The 19,364-nt window shown below is 39.8% G+C and overlaps 2 protein-coding genes across 22 annotated transcripts in view; one reads left to right on the top strand and one right to left on the bottom strand.

Annotated features, from left to right (window-relative positions):
• Positions 1-12,591, top strand: part of LOC138751919 (obscurin-like) — a 755,203-nt gene extending 742,612 nt beyond the window's left edge. For 8 of the 12 annotated variants that reach the window (XM_069914886.1, XM_069914882.1, XM_069914881.1 and 5 more), the window contains 5 exons: positions 2,109-2,348; positions 2,695-2,918; positions 6,163-6,238; positions 8,920-9,069; positions 11,589-12,587. In XM_069914886.1, the coding sequence (XP_069770987.1) occupies positions 2,109-2,348; positions 2,695-2,918; positions 6,163-6,238; positions 8,920-9,069; positions 11,589-11,766 (868 nt within the window). In that variant the 3' untranslated portion in view covers positions 11,767-12,587. Of the gene's footprint in view, positions 1-2,108; positions 2,349-2,694; positions 2,919-6,162; positions 6,239-8,919; positions 9,070-11,588 lie in introns of all 12 variants that reach the window. The other 4 variants (XM_069914878.1, XM_069914879.1, XM_069914884.1 and 1 more) reach the window with 3 other exon arrangements.
• guk1a (guanylate kinase 1a) overlaps positions 12,547-19,364 on the bottom strand; it is a 97,177-nt gene continuing 90,359 nt past the window's right edge. For all 10 annotated transcript variants that reach the window (XM_069914893.1, XM_069914897.1, XM_069914895.1 and 7 more), the window contains 2 exons: positions 18,048-18,133; positions 12,547-15,118 (listed from right to left, as the gene is read on the bottom strand). In XM_069914893.1, coding sequence (XP_069770994.1) covers positions 15,086-15,118; positions 18,048-18,133 — 119 coding nt within the window. In that variant the 3' untranslated portion in view covers positions 12,547-15,085. The remainder of the gene's footprint in view (positions 15,119-18,047; positions 18,134-19,364) is intronic.

Here is a 19,364-nt window from a genome sequence, read left to right as displayed (position 1 = left end):
TCACTCGCTTGGGCCGCTCACTCGCTGCAGCTCCCAAAAACCTTTCCTTTACTTTAATACATTACCCAATGTGACCACTAACACTGTCCAATCCTAACCAGTTTCCTTTAATTACTCCCACCTGCACTCCCTATTAAATTACTGTCTCTGCACTGAACAGCAATCCCCACCTAAATTATTAACTCTTAATTAAGACTAAATGACCACTCTACTCACGTCCGTTCAGTACAGCATGCTCCCGCCTCTTCGCTCCTTGCCAACTGGATGATAATGTGGTAAATTGGATCAGCAAGTTTGCAGATGACGCTAAGATTGAGACATTGTGGACAGCGAAGTTTGCAGAGGGATCTGGACCAACTGAAAAAATGGGATGAAAAAATGGCAGATGGAATTTAATGCAGACAAGTGTGAGGTGCTGCATTTTGGAAGGACAAACCAAGAAAGGGCATTCTGTACATGGTGAATGGTAGAGGACTGAGGACTGCAGTAGAACAAAAGGGATCTGCAAGTACAGATTTATAATTCCCTGAAAGTGGTGATATAGGTAGATAGGTTGTAAAGAGAGCTTTTGGCATATTGGCTTTCAAAAATCGAAGTATTGAGTACAGGAGTTGGGATGTTGTTAAAGTTGTACAAGACATTGGTGAGACCAAATTTGGAGTATTGTGTGCAGTTTTGGTTAACTAACTACAGGAAAATATCATTAAGATAGAAAGAGTGGAGAGAAGATTCTTAAGGATGTTGACCCGACTTTAGGAACTGAGTGACAGGGAAAGGTTAAGCACGTTAGGTCTTTGTTCCCTGGAGCGTAGAAGAATGAGGGGAGATGATAGAGGTATTTAAAATTAAGAGGAACACAGACAGAGTAAATGTAGATCGGCTTTTTCCACTGAGGGTAGGTGAGATACAAATCAGAGGACATGGGTTAAGACTGAAAGGGGAACTGTTTATGGGGACCATGAGAGGTGGGAATGTGGAACGAGCTGAAGTGGTGAATGCAGGCTTAATTTTAACATTTAAGAAGAATTTGGACAGGTACATGGATGGGAGAGGTATGGAGGGCTAAAGACTGGGAGCAGGTAAGTGCGAATAGATGCAGATCAGTGGGACTAGGCAGAAAAAAATGGTTCGGCACAGACTAGAAGGAGTGAAGAGGCCTGTTTCTCTGCTGTAATGTTCTATGGTTCTATGTGGACCTTTATTGAATACCTTATTGAAATCCATATATACAATATCTACAGCTCTGTCCTCATCAACCTTCTTGGTCACATCTTCAAAAAGCACAATCAGATTTGTGTGACAAGACCTCCATGCTGACCATCCCTAATCACTCCTTGTTCATCCATATGTGTATATTTTCTCCCATTGATTACTTTCTCATTACTTACCAACCGCTATGTTTGACTCACTGGCCTGTAGTTCCCAGGCTCTTCACTGCAGGCTTTTTTCTCTGAGTTTAGGTGAGACAAGAACAAGAGGACATGGGTTAAGGGTGAAATGTTTCGGGGACATCTCTTCACTCGGTGGTGAGAGTGTGTCACAAGCTGCCAGTGGAAGTAGTAGACGTAGGTTTGATTTCAACATTTAAGAAAAATTAGAATAGATACGTGGATGGAAATGATATAGATGGCTATGATCTGGGTGTAGGTTTATGGGACTGGAAGGAATAATATTTTGGTATGGACTGAACCTCTCTGCTGCAGTATTCTATTGTTCTATGGTAAGGGCTAAGAAGAGAACATGAAACAGGAGGCAAAAATAAAGGATGATGGAACTGGGAGAGCAAAGGTGTTCAAATGTTTCATTGGAGCTCCAATGCCTTATCTTTGCTGTAAGCACATTAATGAAGCCATTTGTAGGCAGGAAAGGATCTCTGTTAGGCAGCTGGTGACGGAGCAGGAATAATCCTGAGGAAATTCAAAGCTGCAAGTGATGTGCGATGGAAGGAACATGTGTGTGATGGGATTGAAGAGATTGGAACTAATATGACATTAATTTTGTTATGACATTATTTACAGTGATTCATTTTCAGTGTTAACGTGAATTAAATTTATTACCAGTATACTATAATAACTTTTCATCCATTTCATTGTTTGAATGTTTTAAAGAGGGCGCTTCAGCATCATAAGGAGATGTATTGAAAACTCCACCGGAAAATTGCTTGCAGCGAAAATTACTCCGTACAAGAAGCAAAGAAAGCCATTTATTGTCAAAGAGTATGAAACCCTGAAGAAGCTCCATCACAACAATATTGTGCAGCTTCACAGCGCCTACATTACACCCAAATATTTTGTTCTGATCCAAGAATTCTGCGAAGGCAAAGAGTTACTTCACTATTTGGCAGAGAGGTAAAAATGGAACCGTTGCTGACATCGTTGGCTGTTCAATTATAATCATCAATTAGAACCTTGTTGGAACATTACAGCACAGAGACAAGCCCCTTTTACCCTGTGCTGAACCATTTTTCTGTCTAGTCTTTGCCTAGATGTGACAAAACTCTACAATTTTGATTTGATCTGATCAATTGTGGGATCCTTGTGCAGTTCCATTGCTTTCCTGTTAAGTCTGTGCTACAATTGGTCAGTCACAAGTGAGATCATTTTAATCTGTACTTGTCTATTCCGACCTAAATTCTTTTTGTTACCATCTCCATTGTTTCTAATGATCTGACACAGTGTTTTTTCCCGTTTGCAGATCCTGCTACAGTGAGCAACATGTGGTAGAATTGCTGACGCAGATCCTCTGCGCTGTTGAACATCTTCATCTTAATCACATTCTTCACTTGGATCTGAGATCAGAGAACATCATCATTGTGGAGCATAATATATTGAAGCTGGTGAATTTTGGCAAGGCTGAGATTCACGTGCCTGGCCGACCATCGCTGGTGGAAAAGTGTCGAGACTTTGTGGAGAATATGGGTGAGCTTTGGAGTTTTTCCACACTCATAAAAGGAACTTGACTTTAGTTATGCACGATGTTTAAGATCCCTAGCACTCCCAAAACACAAGATTTCTCATAAAGTTCTTTGAAGTTAAATTCCTACTTTATATGGAAAATACAGTGTCCTCCATTACAGAAGATTTTTAAATTTATTCCATAATTTGTTTGAGGCCATCACAGCCAAAGTCAACCATTAGTGTTCCTGTGAGAATATAGTGAGTTTCTGCCTTAAATCTTTTGCAGTCTCTGCAGTAAATACCATATATACTCATTTATTCATTAATACCATGCAAACATTGACCGCCCCCCCCCAACTTTTTTTTGGCCCGAGAAAGTGATCCAAAAAATTCAATGATTATATGAATATTTACGGTATTCCTTTCGGTGCAGTTTTACAATATGCACAACCTATACTGATTCCTTTGCTGAGGAGTTGCAAATCTACTTTGCCCACTTCTCACCTAACGATAGATCTTTGTAGGTTCCATGGCCTCACTGCTTGTTTTCCTTATTTCCCTTGACTCGGTGCCCGTTTCCTTAGTGAATACTGATGAAAAATAAACATTTAAGATCGCTCCCATCTCTTTTGGCCCCATGCAAAGCCAACCATTCTGATCTTCCAAGGGAACGATTTTGTCCCTTACTATCCTTTTGCTCTCTATATACCTGTAGAAACCCTCAGGGTTTTCCTTCTCATTGTTTGCTAAAGCAACCTCATGTCTTCATTTATCCATCCTGATTTCTTTCTTGAGGTTTTTCTTGCATTTTTTATACTCCTCAAGTACCTCATTTGCTCCACGTTGCCTTTACCTGCTATATACCTCTCTCTTTCGAACCAGATCCCCAATATCCCTCAAAAACCAAGGTTCCCTATGTCTGCTAACCTTGCCTTTCATCCTAACAGGAACATACAAACTCTGTACTCTCAAACATTCACCTTTGAAGGTCCCTACTTACCTCGCACATCCTTGCCTGCACGCAACTTGTCCCAATCCACGCATTCTAGATTCTTTCTCAATTCCTCAAAATTAGTCTTTCTCCAATTTACAATCTCAACCCGAGGCCCAGACCTATCCTTCTCCATAATTAACTTGAAACTAATGGCATCATGATCACTGGACCCAAAATGTTTTGCTTTTTAACTTTTTTTAATAGTTAATGGTGCAATATGGTTATAATATGAACATTTGCACCATGACGCCGCCACAAAACAACGAATTTTATGTCTTGTTCATGACAGTAAATTCTGATGTTCCCCTACGCATACTTCTGTCACCCTGTCCTGTCTCATTCCCTAATTGGAGATCTAGTATTACACTCTCTCCACTATATATATTGATTTAGAAAGCTTCCTTGAACACATTTGACAAACTCCAAGTCATCCAGCCCTTTACAGTTAAAATCTCCTACTATCACAACCTTATGTTTCCTGCAGCTGTCTCTATCTCTATTCAGATTAGCTCCTCCAATATCCATATTGGTTTTAGTAACATGGAAGAATGAGGGCTAGGGTTTATCAGGCAAAGTTTAGAGAATTAGGAATCAGTTTAAAAAGTAGGACAACATTGGTAAAATTATTTGATCTCCTACTAGTGCCATGTATTAATGAATATTGAAATTGGAAAGCAGGTGAACAAATGGTGTAAGAGGAAGGATTTTAGATTCCAGACGAGGGAAAAAATTTAAACTTGTTTGATAGGGTCATGTGTATTGCAATCACAAGTTCAGTTAGTCAAGAAGGTAAAGGCAATAATACAGCCATTGACAACTCAAGTGTTGGGAAGGCCTAGAGAGTTCAAGCATAAAAAAGCATCAACAAATTGAGTCAGTCGTAAAAAAGGTGAGATGAAAATAAGTGGGGAAGACAAGTCCACGTGAGATTAAAGCAGCACAGATTTTGCTGAGGAAATTATATTAAGTACAGAAATCACATTGGTTCGGTACCATTGGGTGATGTTTCCTATGCTCCTTCTAAACTCACCACTGCCCCATTTCCCATTTAAAACAGGAGCAGAAATAGACCATTCAGCCCATTGAGTCTGTCCCGACATTTAATCATGAGCTGATCCATTTTCCCACTCATCCCCACCACCTGGCCTTCTCCCGATAACCTTTGATGCCCTGCCTAATCAAGAAGAATCTATCAGTCTTTGCATCAATTACACACCCAATGACCTGGCCTCCACACCCACCTGTAGCAACAAATTCCACAGATTTACCACCCTTTGGCTTAAGAAACCCCTCCCCATCTCTGTTCTAAGCAGCTACCCTTCAATCCTGAAGTTGTGCCCTCTTGTTCGACTCTCCTACCATGGGAAACAACCTTAAGAATATAGAACACTACAGCACAGTACAAGCCCTTCGGCCCTTGATGTTTTGCCAACCCATAGATTCCTTTTTTTATAAAAAGCACTAAACAGTAACTTATTTTTCCTCCATCCATGTTCCACTTCTCTGTTTCACCGGGAGCATTGTTTCCCATACTCAAACTCGGCAAGATCCAATTTCCCATGCTGATAAAATTAGTGCAACATATAAAAAAAATTATTAAGAGTATGTTGTAGTATTAATTAGAAATCACATCCAATTGTGTGGAAAATCTCATCCCCCCCCCCCCCCCCCCTCTGTAGGCTCATACTTAAGCTACCGTGTGATTACCTCACTAAACACACTACCTACAAAATTCCTGGGCTAATTTGAACAACCTCTATGACTGTATCTTAGAGTATGTGGCAATGAACTTGAGATGCTCCACAACATTTCCAGCCACTGTACAAACTCCTAAATGCTCAAACTGCACCAGTTGGAGGTGAGTCCTGCATGTGGTTATCCAGAACACTGGACACATCTACATTGCACTGGATGCGGATTCCTCTTGGTCGAACTTCCCAGCAAGCCTCACTCTTTAATAGACAACCAGGAAAAGACTCACCACCCACCTACCTACCTGACCTACTCCTGTACTGGACTGTTGAACTGTATGCTGCTATTCTCCAATAGATCCAACTCACTGAAGCCCCTTACTTCCCAAAGCCCTCACAATGAAGACTGCAGCACTCCAAGAAAGAATGCACCCAGTAGCTTAGGCAGATGTATCCAGTTCTATTTCTCTTGTGTATGATGGGTGGGATTCATGACTTACTTGTGGCCAGTGATATATTGATTATATATTTTTTCATTTGTATCCCATTGAATTACAGCTCATAAACTTTCCTTTTTCAGCTCCAGAAATCCTTGAAGGAAAGCCTGTTGTTCCAGGGACAGATATCTGGGCTGTTGGTGTGGTGACCTTTACAATGTGAGTTCCAAAACAATACTTCTAGTCATTGGGGCACCAGGGTGGTGCAGCTAATAAACTGCAGCCCAGTTCTAGTGATCTGGGACATCCTGACTTCTAATGTGGTCTGTGTGAGTTTTCTTTCTGTGATGCTGTGGATTTTCACAGCCTGCTCTGTTTTCCTCACATTGCAAAGACATACAAGTTGCAAGATGAATTGGCCCATTTCAAATTGCCCTTAGTGTGCAGACGAGTGACAGAATCTTTGGGGACTTGAAGGAAATATAGAGAGAATAGAATTAGTGCAGAATTAGTTCAATTATGTGTTCTAGTCAACACAGATTTGGTGGTTGTGCCAACCTAGATATTCTGACCAAAAAAAACTAAACCCTTTCTCGTAACCCTTTATTTTCTTTTATCCCTGTGACTGTCTAAGAGTCTCTGAAATGCCTCTCCTGTTTCAGCCTCCATCCCCACCCCTAGCAAGGCATTCCAGGCATGCACAACTCTGTAAATTAAAATCCCTAATCTCTCCGCGAAACTTTCCTCCCTTCACTTTGTACTCATGTCCTCTGGTGTTTGCTATTCCCGCCCTGGAAAAAAACACACTGGCTGTCCACCTTATCTAAGCCTTCAGAATCTTGTACACCTCTATTAAGTCTCCTCTCGTCCTTCTTCGCTCCAAAAAGTCCCAGCTCTGCTAACCTTGCTTCATAATACTTATTTTCCAACAGATTACATCCTGTTAAATCTCCTCTGCGCCCTCTCCAAAGCTTTCACATCCTTCCATGAGGTGACCAGAACTGAACACAATACTCATAGGTATTGCATCATGGCCTCCCTGCTTCAGTAATCAATGCCTTGACTGATAAAGCAAGCATGCCAAGACGAGTAGATCTAAGTTATTATAAAACATCAAGATCTAGGAACAAATTTAGGGGGTTGCAACATGACCTCTCGAACTCAATCCTTTTTAATGAAGCCCAGCACTTTTTTACCCAACTCTGCATCCTGTCTATAACCTTTTATAATCCACGACAACCTTCAGCCCCTATCCTCAACTCCTCTAACATTCGTATCATCTGCAAACCTACTTACCCATTCTTCTGCTTCTTAATCTAGAAATTACAATGTGGAGTGGCCCCAGAACAAATCCCTACAGAACTCCACCAGTCCACATAACTTTTTCCAATACATGTAATGTCACGTATTAAAATGGGCTCATCACATTTTAAGCTGGGAGACTAGATATTCTGAGTATTTGCATCCTCAGCTTTACGTGGCATATTTATAGCTTTTACTCTAGAGCCGTTCATATGAATGAGTTTGCTCAACTGCTTTGTGAAAAAACAAGTGGCTAACCTTCAAAAATTTTAAGAATAATGTTTTTGAATATGTTCTACATAAATTTATCATATATTTTAAGTTTTTAAAGTTAGAAACTGTTGAAGTCCTGATACTAGGACTTTTCTATGGAGCATCGAAGAATGAGGGGAGATTTCAAATTATGATGGGTATAGAGTAGGCTTTTTCCACTGAGGTGAGGTGAGAAACAAACTAGGGGACATGGGTTAATAAGCACGAAAAGGAAGAAGTTTAGGGGGAACATTAATGGAAATGTCTTCACAGAAACAGGAATATGGAACGAGCTGCCAGCTGAAGTGGTGAATGTGGGCTCAATTTTAACATTTAAGAAAAATTTTGGATGGCAGAGGAATATAGGGATATGGACTGAGTGTAGGTCAGTGGGACTAGCTGATTAAATAGATTGGCACAAACTTCAGACTCATCGAAGCTGCTCCTCCATTCAATAAGATCGTGACTGCTCTGACCTACCTTTTCCGCATAACTCTTAATTTCTCCACAATTCAAATCTATATCATTGGGTCAAATATATACAATGAGGCAGCCTTGCTTCCTTGGGCAAGGAATTTCACAGGTCCATTACTCTCTGGGATAAGCAGTTTCTCCTCATCTCTGTCTTAAATTTGTTCCTAGATCTTGATGTTTTATAACTTAGATCTATTCGTCTTGGCATGCTTGCTCTATCAGTCAAGGCATTGATTACAGAAGCAGGGAGGCCATGATGCAATCGTACAGGATGTTGGTCAGGCTACCCTTGGAGTATTCTGCAGAGGTTTGTCACCCAGCTAAGGAAAGATAACCTGGAAAGGGTACAGAAAGGATTTATGAGAATGTTTCTGGAATTGGTAAGCTTGAATTATCAAGGAGAGGCTGGATAGGCTGGCACTTTTTCCCTTGAGCATAGGAAGCTAGGGGGGAAGTTAACAGAGTTTTATAAAACAATGAGAGGCATAGATAAGGTAAATAGTCATAATTATTTTCCTCAGTGAATCTAAAACTATAGGGCATATAATAATGACTAGTAGTGGCCTTTAAAGTAATTTAAAACCAGTACGCAATACAGTTAAAAACATAATTATGTCCTCCAGAAACCACACTGCGACCCACATAACCTGGATGTGAGACACGTTCCTCACTCAGAAGTTGGAAGGGATGTGGAAGGAGCTGCCTGAGGAAGTGGTAATAGTGGGGATGACATGTAGACAGGTTCATGGACTTGAAAGGTGTAGAGGGATGTGGACAAACATGATTAGCTTGGTCAGCTTGGACGATGGGCTGAAGGACCTGTTTCCATGCCTATGAATGAAACTCACAAACGTTTTTCCATTCTCTTGTAGGCTAAGTGGAGATTGCCCTTTTAGGTCTGATAAGCATTATGACAAAGAAAAGAACATTCGGAAAGGGAAAATCAAGTTTGGGAGATGCTATTCTAGCCTTTCTCAAGGGGCAGTTTCATTTCTGAAGAGCACATTGTGCCTTAATCCAGCGTAAGTGTACCTTACTTTTGATTCCAAACTGTAATTATGCAGTAAAGACAACTTTTGTTGATGTAGCAGCTTGACTGAACAAAATGTTTAAGTTTCTACCAGAACAGTTTATGCACCTCAGACCATCATGCAAACCAACCTTCCCTCCATCTCCATTGCCCACCGCACTGGGAAAGCAGCCAGTATATTGAAGATCCCATCATATCTCAGTCACCCTCTCTTCTCCAGTCTTCTGTTATTTAGAAGATACGTGAGTTAGAAAATATGACCACAAGTTTCATTCCTACTGTTAGCAAACTGTTGAATGAACCTCTCATTCATAAAACAATGCTGCCATTGCACTGTTTAACTCGACTTTTTCCTCCATAACACTATACTTTATTTCAACAACCTGTTGTACTTGCCTGAACTGGAGAGCACAAAAAGCAAAGTTTTTCACTGTACCTTGGTACAACCAAGAGGAGAGGTAGTGAGGCAGAGAGACACACTAAATGAATTCCAAGCCTGCTTCCTCAGCAACTGAAGGCATTCTATGCAATGGTGAAGCAACTAGCACTGGAACTACTCAAGAACTTTAAGAGTACAGAAATCTTAGAGACTCCAGGGCAGGCACGAGAGAATGAAATTAAAAAAAAGGCGATTAAAATGTCAGAAAAGAAATAAACTGCAATTGATGCAAGAACTCGGCCTGCCAAGCCACATCTGTGGAAAGCGAAACCAGTCAATGTTTAGGGTGGAAGGCACACCATTCAAATTGAGAAAGAGAAAGCAAGTTGGTGTGAGTGGTGCTTCCAGCATTTCGATTAAAGTATTGGCATTTTTTTAACTGGGAGCTGGTGTGACTAAGATTCAATGGGTAAAATGGACTTGTTTTTAGTTGCAACTCCTGCAGAATTTTGGTCAGCTTGTTTAAAAAATATAAGAAAGGAGGCTGCAGGGATCAGTGTAGTCCAGAGATAACAGAATGGATGAGGTTTTTAGTGATATAAACTGAGGCGGAAGTAGAACAGAGATGTAGAGAAAGAAGAAAATACATTGGTTGAGCTGCATTTGGAATATTGTATGCAATTCTAGTTCTCCCATCCCAGAAAGGATGCGGAGACTTTGGAGAACATGCAAAAGAGATGTATCCAGGTAGAGAGTATGAGCTACAAAGAGGGGATGGATAAGCTTGGAGTGTTTTTCTCCAGATCATCAGAAACCTGATAGAAGTTTATAAAATTATTCAGACAGATAGGGTGGATCTATAGGTGTTCTGTGGTTAGTGATAAGGTATGTGAGTGGGGAATAAAGTGGAGAACAACTGTGGTAGACAGTCAGAATTTATTTTACAGGGGAAAAAATGTCAAATACCAGCACACCTGCATTTAAGGTGAGAGGAGATGTGCAGGGGACCTATTATTTTTGCAAGGTAAGTGCCTGGAACGCACTGCCAGGGGCAGTGGTGGAAGCAGACATAGTTCATTTAAAATCACTAAAGTTTACATTTGCAAAGGTACAATGAAACAGGTTATTTGGCTGGCTATCCAGCAAGTCAATCTATACACACACACAGCAGAACGAAACAATAGAATTACAGTGAGATCCGTATGAATCGAATGAGGGTAACATTGTTTTATGAGCTTGCGTTTCATTCAGTAGGTTGATAGTAGCAGGAAGCCACTATCCTTGTAAAAACACAATGCAGGAAAAACTCAGCAGACCTTTACATAGCAAAGGTAAAAATACATAGCCAACATTTTGGGCTTGAGCCCTTCATCAAGGTATGGAAAATGTTGGCAAGCATCCAAACAAAAGAATCATGGGGGAGGGAGGTTTTTGTGCTTTACAAGTAACTGTCCTTGCATGGGTGATGCGTAAATTCACCCTTGATGGGAAAGTGGGAGAGGGTGAAGCTTTTCTCATGTTGCCTGCGTAGCTGAGGCAGCACGAAGCGTCGATGGAGTTGGTAATGATTGGAGCTGTATTCACATTTTTCTGCAGTCTTGTGGTTTTGGGCAGAGCTGGTCTCATACTAGTCTTGCATCCTGACAGGATACTCTCAATGGTGCATTTGTAGAAATTGTTATGAGATGCAGATGACATGCCAAATTTCCTCAAGCTCCTTTGGTAGTAGAGCTGTTGATGTGTCTTTGAGCCAACACATCCATGTCCAGGACAGATCATTAGAAATATTTACTCCTCAGAACAATCCTACCACTATCCACATCTCAGTGCAGGGTAGAAGCCCAACTTGTGCTGAAGTCAACCACTATCTCCTTGGTCTTGCTGACACTGAGACACATGAATGGAGGGGCATAGATCATATGCAGGAAGAGATTTAGTTTAATTTGGCCCAGACATTGTGGCTTCTCCTGTGCTGTACTGTTTTATTTTAATTTTATTTAATGTATAAATTGTTAAATATGTATCTATTTATGCATGGACCATAACCTTTTGGAGTGAACCAGTTTCAAAAATATACTCAAATGAAGTCACTTTTATTAGATGAAATTTTCAGTTTGTATTTTCCACTCTAGGGAAAGGTTGTGTTCTTCAGAATGTCGGTCATTTGCATGGTTCCAAGAGGACACAATGATGAAGCTGAGTAGTTCAACAGTCTCCTTCAAAACAGCAAAGCTCAGGAACTATCTAATACAACGGGAAAGGCAAAGGAAGCTTCTGTGTACAAAGCACCAAGTGCTGATACTTCAGTGACAAGTGACAATTAAGAGATAAGTTAAATATAAATGTAATCATGTATTTCACATTTTTAAACTTCGGGATAGATCTGATAGAACAACAAAATATCAGGGAAGACGAAGTTTGTAACAAAATTGCTTAAATTGCTTTGTAGTTGGTCTAATGTATTAGAGTGATAAATAAGATGTATGCAAGATTACTTCATTAACTACAGTATTTTACAGTGTGATGTTAATTCCCCCTCTCTCTTCCCCCCCCCCCCCATTCTGTTCTCCGCCCCAACACCTGACTGCAGAATTCACAGGAATGTTGAACCTTTCAAAACAAAATCAAGAGGGATGTTTCTGTCGATATTGTTAGAAATATAGTTTCCAAGACTGTAAGGTCGTCAAAGAATTAAACATTCAGATGTTGAAACGGTTCAAATAATGATTAAAAAAAGATAAATTGTGGATCCACTTTGAAGGATACTCATTACAGTATATTAATCAGATTGCTATTTCTGTAAGAGGCTACAATGTTGTCCTCTCTAACCCTCATTTTGGCCAGCAGACAAATTTCTGCACAGCTATTACTGTCACAAATTTAGTGTAGTCAGGCCATTGATTGATTTATTTTGTATTTTACGTATTTGTTTGTTTTATAAAGGTCAGCTTTTTCAGGAAATACCTAATATTTGAAAATAAAGATTTCTAAGAAGATTCCTCCGTTATCTCTTCGAGAATTCAGACATCTTTATGTTTAACAAAGTCAGTTTAAGAATGTTTCCAACATACGACCATTTAATCTGCAAGCAGTTATGAATATTACCAGTTTTTATTATTTCAATAAATTTCTGTTGTTCAGAAAGCAGTTAACAATAAAATCATTTATTGCAGATTGCACGTTTGTTAATTAACATTTCCTTTGTTTTATAACAGGCAAAATGAGAAGAATAACACAGGGGTATTTCAAATCTGCTGCACCATGCCAAAAAATCATGATCTCAACTTCCACAAAACCAGAAACTCCCATGTAATCCAAAAATCTTCAGCCTTGAGTATATTCAATTAATCTAACCCCCAACACTCATATAACCATATAACAATTACAGTACGGAAACAGGCCATATCGGCCCTTCTAGTCCGCACTGTTTACGTGAAACTCCATTAGTTCCACTCCCTTGCCCATATCCCTCCAACCCCTCACATCCATGTACTCATTTAACCTCCTCTTAAATGACAGAAATGACCCTGCCGCAACTACCTCTTCCAGAAGATCATTCCACTCAGCCACCACTCTCTGAGTGAAGAAGCATCCTCTGATATTACTCCTAAAGTTTTGCCCCCTAACCCTTAACATGACCCCTTGTACCAATCTCCCCTACCCTCAGGGGAAAGAGCCTATTCACATCTTCTCTCTCTATTCCCTTCATAATTTTAAATACCTCTATAAAATCCCCTTTCAACCTTCTACGCTCCCAGTCAACTCAATCTTTCTCCATATTCAAGATACTGCAATCCAGGCAACATTTTTGTAAACCTTCTTTGCTCCCTCTCTACCTTATTGATATCCTTCCTATAATTTGGAGACCAGAACTGCACACAATACTCCAAACTTGGCCTCACCAATGCCTTAAACAGTCTCAATATCAACTCCCAACTCCTATATTCTATGCTATGATTTATAAAGGCCAGCATACCAAAAGCCTTCTTCACCACCCTTTCTACATGGGAACCCACCTTCAAAGAACGCTGAACTGTTATTCCCAGATCCCTCTGTTCCTCTGTATTCCTCAATGCCCTCCCCTTCACTGCATATGTCTTAGTTTGGTTATTTTTCCCAAAATGAAGCATGTGGAGGAAAAAAGGTTTGTAATCTTCAGGAAAAAAAATTACCTTCATCTCCATGTTAAAGGAACATCTGAGAGCTACCCTTTGTTCCCCCCCCCCCCATTATTTTCCAGCTTCCTTCACTTCTAACCTCCCATTTGTATAAACCCATTACGAGTTAGCCTGTGCTCTCTCACCTTCCCCCTTCCCCTCCCCCCACCTTTTTATTCAGGTGTTTGTCTGACTTTTGGCTAAGAACAAAACTACCTTTAAATTCCTATGGGCTCTATGTGACGTGCTGAGTGTCTCCAGCACTTTTGGGTACTGCAGGCAAACTAGACTATGTCAGGTAGACAACTCAATTCAATCAGAATGGACAAGTTGTGTTGAAGGGCCCGTTTCTGTCCTGTATAACTCTTATAACCCAATAGTCAAATGATTTCCCAATCTTTTTCCAACTGACGTACAACTTCTGCAAGATTTCATTCAACTGGAGTGCTTTTATAGCAAAATAAACACACTTTTTTCTAAATACTAATAATGTTGAAAGCAGCCAAAAATATTAAATTCATTGCACTAAGAAAGGCATGATCAAATATAAGAACATTAGGGTTAGGTTTAATTATACAAGTATACAAATGTAATTAAAAACACAAAACCCAGCTGCTAACCCGAGCATACAGGAAGAAAAAAATAACACATCCATACCCGACCAGACAAAGAAAAAAAATGACAGTTGTTAATCAATTATATTATAGAAATTGACTTGTTCTGATGAAAGGTCATTGACCTGAAACTATGCTCCTCTCTCCAGTTGGAGAATTTGCACACTTTTTATTTCAGATTCCCAACATCTGCAGTTTTTTAAAACTCTCTAATTACAAGGCTGGATCTTGGTCTTGATATGGCATTCCAATACATACTGTCCATCTTCAGGTTATGTCATTTTTTTTCCAGGATTCTTTTTCTCCTTCTTCCACTACTCCCACTCCCACCAACCACAGAATATGGATGTGACATCCTCCAGAGAAATATTCTTAAAAGTTCATTTGGACACAAAAAAGCTTACCCTGAAAATTGGCCAACGACTAAGAATGGCAAGTAGTTTGTTTATTTGATAACCAATGGCACCTTTTCGCCAGTTTCACACAAATAAATACATTTCAGTTTCTCCCCCCCCAGTGGATTTCTTTACACATGACAATAGTTTGTTTGAAGTGTATTTCATTAAAGTATCTAACTACAATTTCAACAGTTAATTAAAAGCCGATACTTTCTGCAAGACATTTCAGTCAGAGTTAATTATTAAACAGAGTAGCGAGATAGATTCTCTTCTCTATCAAGCATTTCCTAAAAAAAAGTCCTGTGTACAGATAAACTGGCAATGTACTTTTTTTTTGGTCAACAAAAACACATGAACACAAAAGCACTGAGATACAGATAAGTAATTTTCATTCTTCCTATTTCACTTAATTATTTGGAATAAAATATTCAAAACAAATGGAATGGAGTTTTGAACTTGTTCAGTTCTGCAATACTGTTGCCTTTTTGATTTCCTGCAACAATGAAAATAATAAATATAAGAGAGCAGTTTTTCTTCCAAAGCAACGTGGCACAAGCAAAAGTTCATTTATTTCATGAAATATTCTCAAAAAAATCCACTTGGTATCTGTTCTTTTCGTCTACTCTGAATCTTTGCCATGCTTGAATTTCATTTTGGCAGAATTCTTCAGTTTAAGATTAAACAAACATACCCTCTTCCAGCATATTTCTCTTATTCTTCCTTACCGGGTTACACACATCGTCACCACCTTCTCCACTGGGTTTGAAGCTGAAGAACCACAGCAGCTCCTCCTATTTTTAACTGGCTGATGGATATCCACAGTGTTTGATATAACCCTATAACAATTACAGCGTGGAAACAGGCCATCTCAGCCCTTCTAATCCGCACTGAACCAAGTCCTCTCCTCTAGTCCCACCTACCTGCACCTTACCCATAACTGCCCATTCCCCTCCCATCCACATACCTATCCAATTTTTCCTTAAATGACAAAATGGGCCCTGCCACCACTACATCTCCCAGAAGCTCATTCCATACAGCCATAACTCTCTGAGTGAAGAAGTCCCCCCTCATGTTACTTCTAAACTTTTGCCCCATAACTGTTAACCTCTTGTTTCAATCTCTCCTACCCTCAAGAGAAAAAGCCGACTCACGTCAACTCTATCTATCCCCCTCATAATCATAAATACCTCTATCAAATCCCCCTCAACCTTCTAAGCTCCAATGAATAAAGACCCAGACTACTCAATCTTTCTTTGTATTCTATATTCTAAAAACCCAGGTAACATTTTAGTAAATCTTCTCTGCATTCTCTCTACCTTGTTGATATCGTTCCTATAATTCGGTGACCAGAACTGCACACAGTATTCCAAATTTGGCCTCACCAACACCTTGAACAGTCTCAACATCATCTCCCAGCTCCTATATTCTATGCTTTGATTTATAAAGGCCAGCATACTAAAAGCCTTCTTCACCACTCTATCCACATGAAATTCCACCTTCAGGGAATGATGAACCGTTATTCCTAGATATTTCTGCTCCACTGCATTCCTCAATTCCTTCCCTTTTACTACGTATGTCCTGTTTTGACTAATCCTCCCAAAATGAAGCACCTCACACTTCTCAGCTTTAAACTCCATCTGCCATCTTTCTGCCCACTCTTCTAAGCAGTTCAAATCCCTCTGCAATCTTTGAAAACCTTTTTCATTATCCACAATTTCCCTTATTTTAGTATCATCCACATATTTACTAATCCAATTTACCACCCCATCATCCAGATCATGAATGTAAATGACAAACAGCATGGACCCCAATACAGACAGATCCCTGAGGCACACCACTTGTTACCGGCCTCCAGCCTGACAAACATTTATCCACTATGACACTCTGGCATCTCCCTTCCAGCTGCTGTTGAATCCATTTGACTATCTCAAAATTAATACCTCGCACTTGAACCTTCCTAACTAACCTTCCATGTGGAACCTTATTGAAGGCCTTACTGAAGTCCATATAGACAACATCCACTGCTCTACCCTCAACAACATTTCTAGTCACCTCTTCAAAAAATTCAACAAGATTGGTCATACATGACCTTCCACGCACAAACTTTTGTTGAGTATTCCTGATCAGACCCTGTCCCTCCAGACACATATATATTATCTCTAAGAATGCTTTCCATTAACTTTCCTACCACAGACATCAAACTCACAGGCTGATAATTGCTCGGCTTGCTCCTCGAACCCTTTTTAAACAAAGGAACCACACGAGCAATACTCCAACCCTCCGGCACTATATACCCACCTCTAATGGCATTTGAAAAATCACTGTCTCAGCCGCTGCTATATCCTCACTAATTTCTCTCGAGGTCCTGGGGAAAATCCGTCGGGACCTGGAGATTTATCCACCTTTATATGCTTCAAAATCTCCAGTACTTCCTCTTTCTTAATCACTACAGTTTCCATAATTACCCTCTTTGCTTCCTTTACCCCGCACAACTCAATATCCTTCTCCGTAGTGAATACTGAAGAAAAGGACTTGTTCAAAATCTCCATCATCTCATTTGGCTCCAAAAACAGTTGTCCGCTCTGATTCTCTAAGGGACCAATTTTATCCCTCTCTCTCCTTTTGCTATTAACATATTTATAGAAACCTTTTGGATTTATTTTCACCCTATTTGCTATAGCCACCTCGTAGCTTCTTTTAGATTTTCTTATTTCTTTCTTAAGATTCTTTTTACATTCAATGTATTCTCCACGCATCTCCTTTATTCCTTGTTTCTTATATTTATTGTAGTACACCCTCTTTTTTCAAACCAAGTTTCCACTATCCCTTGAAAACCATGGCTCTCTCAAACTTTTGACCCTGCCTTTTAACCTAACAGGAACATCAACTTAAGTCTCATTCCTATCTTGTTCAGAGAAAGGAAAATGGCTAATCACAATGAATGTCCGTTTCAGTTTTATAACAGGTTCTGATGCTCCATCACTGACAACTTCTCCTTTCTCCCCAGTAGTTTAATGTGTGGTCGGCTGCTCGCTAAGTACAGTCATTTGTTCTGAGTCCACGGATTAACTTGCCCCTAGTTAGATGAAACCTCACAATTCTTTAATACATAGACCATTCAATTTTTAATCCAAAGATTATATTTTACCACTTAGAACTGGTGAAAAATTATTAAACATCAGAAATACCCAAGATTTTTTTTTACATCATCTCTTCAAAGACATGTCTTTCAAGAATTCCCAAAAACAGGAATGAAACGAAAGGCCATCTAAGTAAACCTCTGGTTGCATTTTTTGAGAGGTTTGCCATTCCAGTGGAAGAACTTGACAGGCCCATGGGTTCCCCATAATCCAGTCTGCAAACAACCTAGTCCCTATTTTCAATATAAGGTCAAATATACAGTTGATTTGTAATGAACTCACCTCAAGAAGAACTGATCTCATCTGAGAATAAGCATCCTCTAAATTATCATTAATTATCACCATATCAAACATTCCAGGTTCTTTACCTGCAAGACAAAACATGGACAATGACCCTTTGTATTTATGAGTCTGGTCTCTATAATTTCAGACGTAATGATCAATTTATCACAACAGGTTCAATGTCCATATGCATTGACATTCTTACTTGCTGCAGCCAAACTGGTATTTTTTTTTGTCAAATAAGAACTCGAACAGTATACATTATGATAAATAAATATTCAGTTAGTGAGTGTAAGAAAAAAGTTCAGTAGATAGAATAGTGCAATACTGCAAACAGGTAGTTTAGGGTAAGGAGAAGTTCAAGAGCCTGGTAGCTGTTGGGAAAAAAATGATTCTTGAACTTGAAAGTTGCTCGACTTCATGTTGTTGCAACCTTCTGGAAGAAGGTACAGAGAGAAGAGGTTGTGACCAGGGTGATGGAGGTCTTTTTGAGATGTTGGCTGCCATCTTGAGGAATGCCACATTTTTTTTATTGGATGGGAGGCCAGAACTAGTGTTGGATGTGGTTATGTTTGATACTTCTTGCAGCCTTCTGCATTCCATGGCACTCAAATTATTTAAAGAGGTCATGATGGAACCATTCAGTTTACTTTCCATAGAGCATCAGCAGGTGTTTTTTTTAAATTTAGACATACATCACAACAACAAGCTATTTCGGCCCAAGCCAGTATTACTCAATTGCACCCAATTAACCTACAATGTCTGGTACACTTCGAACAATGGGAGGAAACTGGAGGCCCTGGGGAAAACCTATGCAGACACGGGGAGAACGTACAAACTCCTTTCAGATAGTGCAGGATTTGAACCCTGTTGTTGGCGCTGTAACAGCATTACATTAACCACCCCAAATAGAGTGTTCCACAACATTCTAAATATCCTCAAAAAGTATTTGGCTCCCAGAGAGGTTCTCCAGGAACTGAGCATCTTCACACCTGTTCCATAGATGTGGACTGGTGCGTGACCCACTGGCCTTGTGTTCCTAATAAGATCCTTGTGCTCACTGATGTTGAGGCCAAGATTGTTCTGGCACCATACAATCAGATTCTCTATCTCCAACCTGAATTCTGACATTATTTCCTGTTATTCAGCCAGCAATAGTGGTGTACTCAGTGAATTTATCAATTGCTTTGAAGCATTGTTGGCTACAGTGGTCATAGATGTACGGAGGATAGAGTAGGGACAAAAGCACGCAGCCTTTGCAAGCTCCCATCTTGATCAGCGATGAGGAGGTGGTCTGCATTGATTGGGGTCTGCCAA

The sequence above is a fragment of the Narcine bancroftii genome, chromosome 1, assembly GCF_036971445.1.
Source record: "Narcine bancroftii isolate sNarBan1 chromosome 1, sNarBan1.hap1, whole genome shotgun sequence".
NCBI lineage: Eukaryota > Metazoa > Chordata > Chondrichthyes > Torpediniformes > Narcinidae > Narcine > Narcine bancroftii.
Note: the sequence above shows the minus strand (reverse complement) of the source record. Positions and strands in the feature narration are given on the sequence as shown.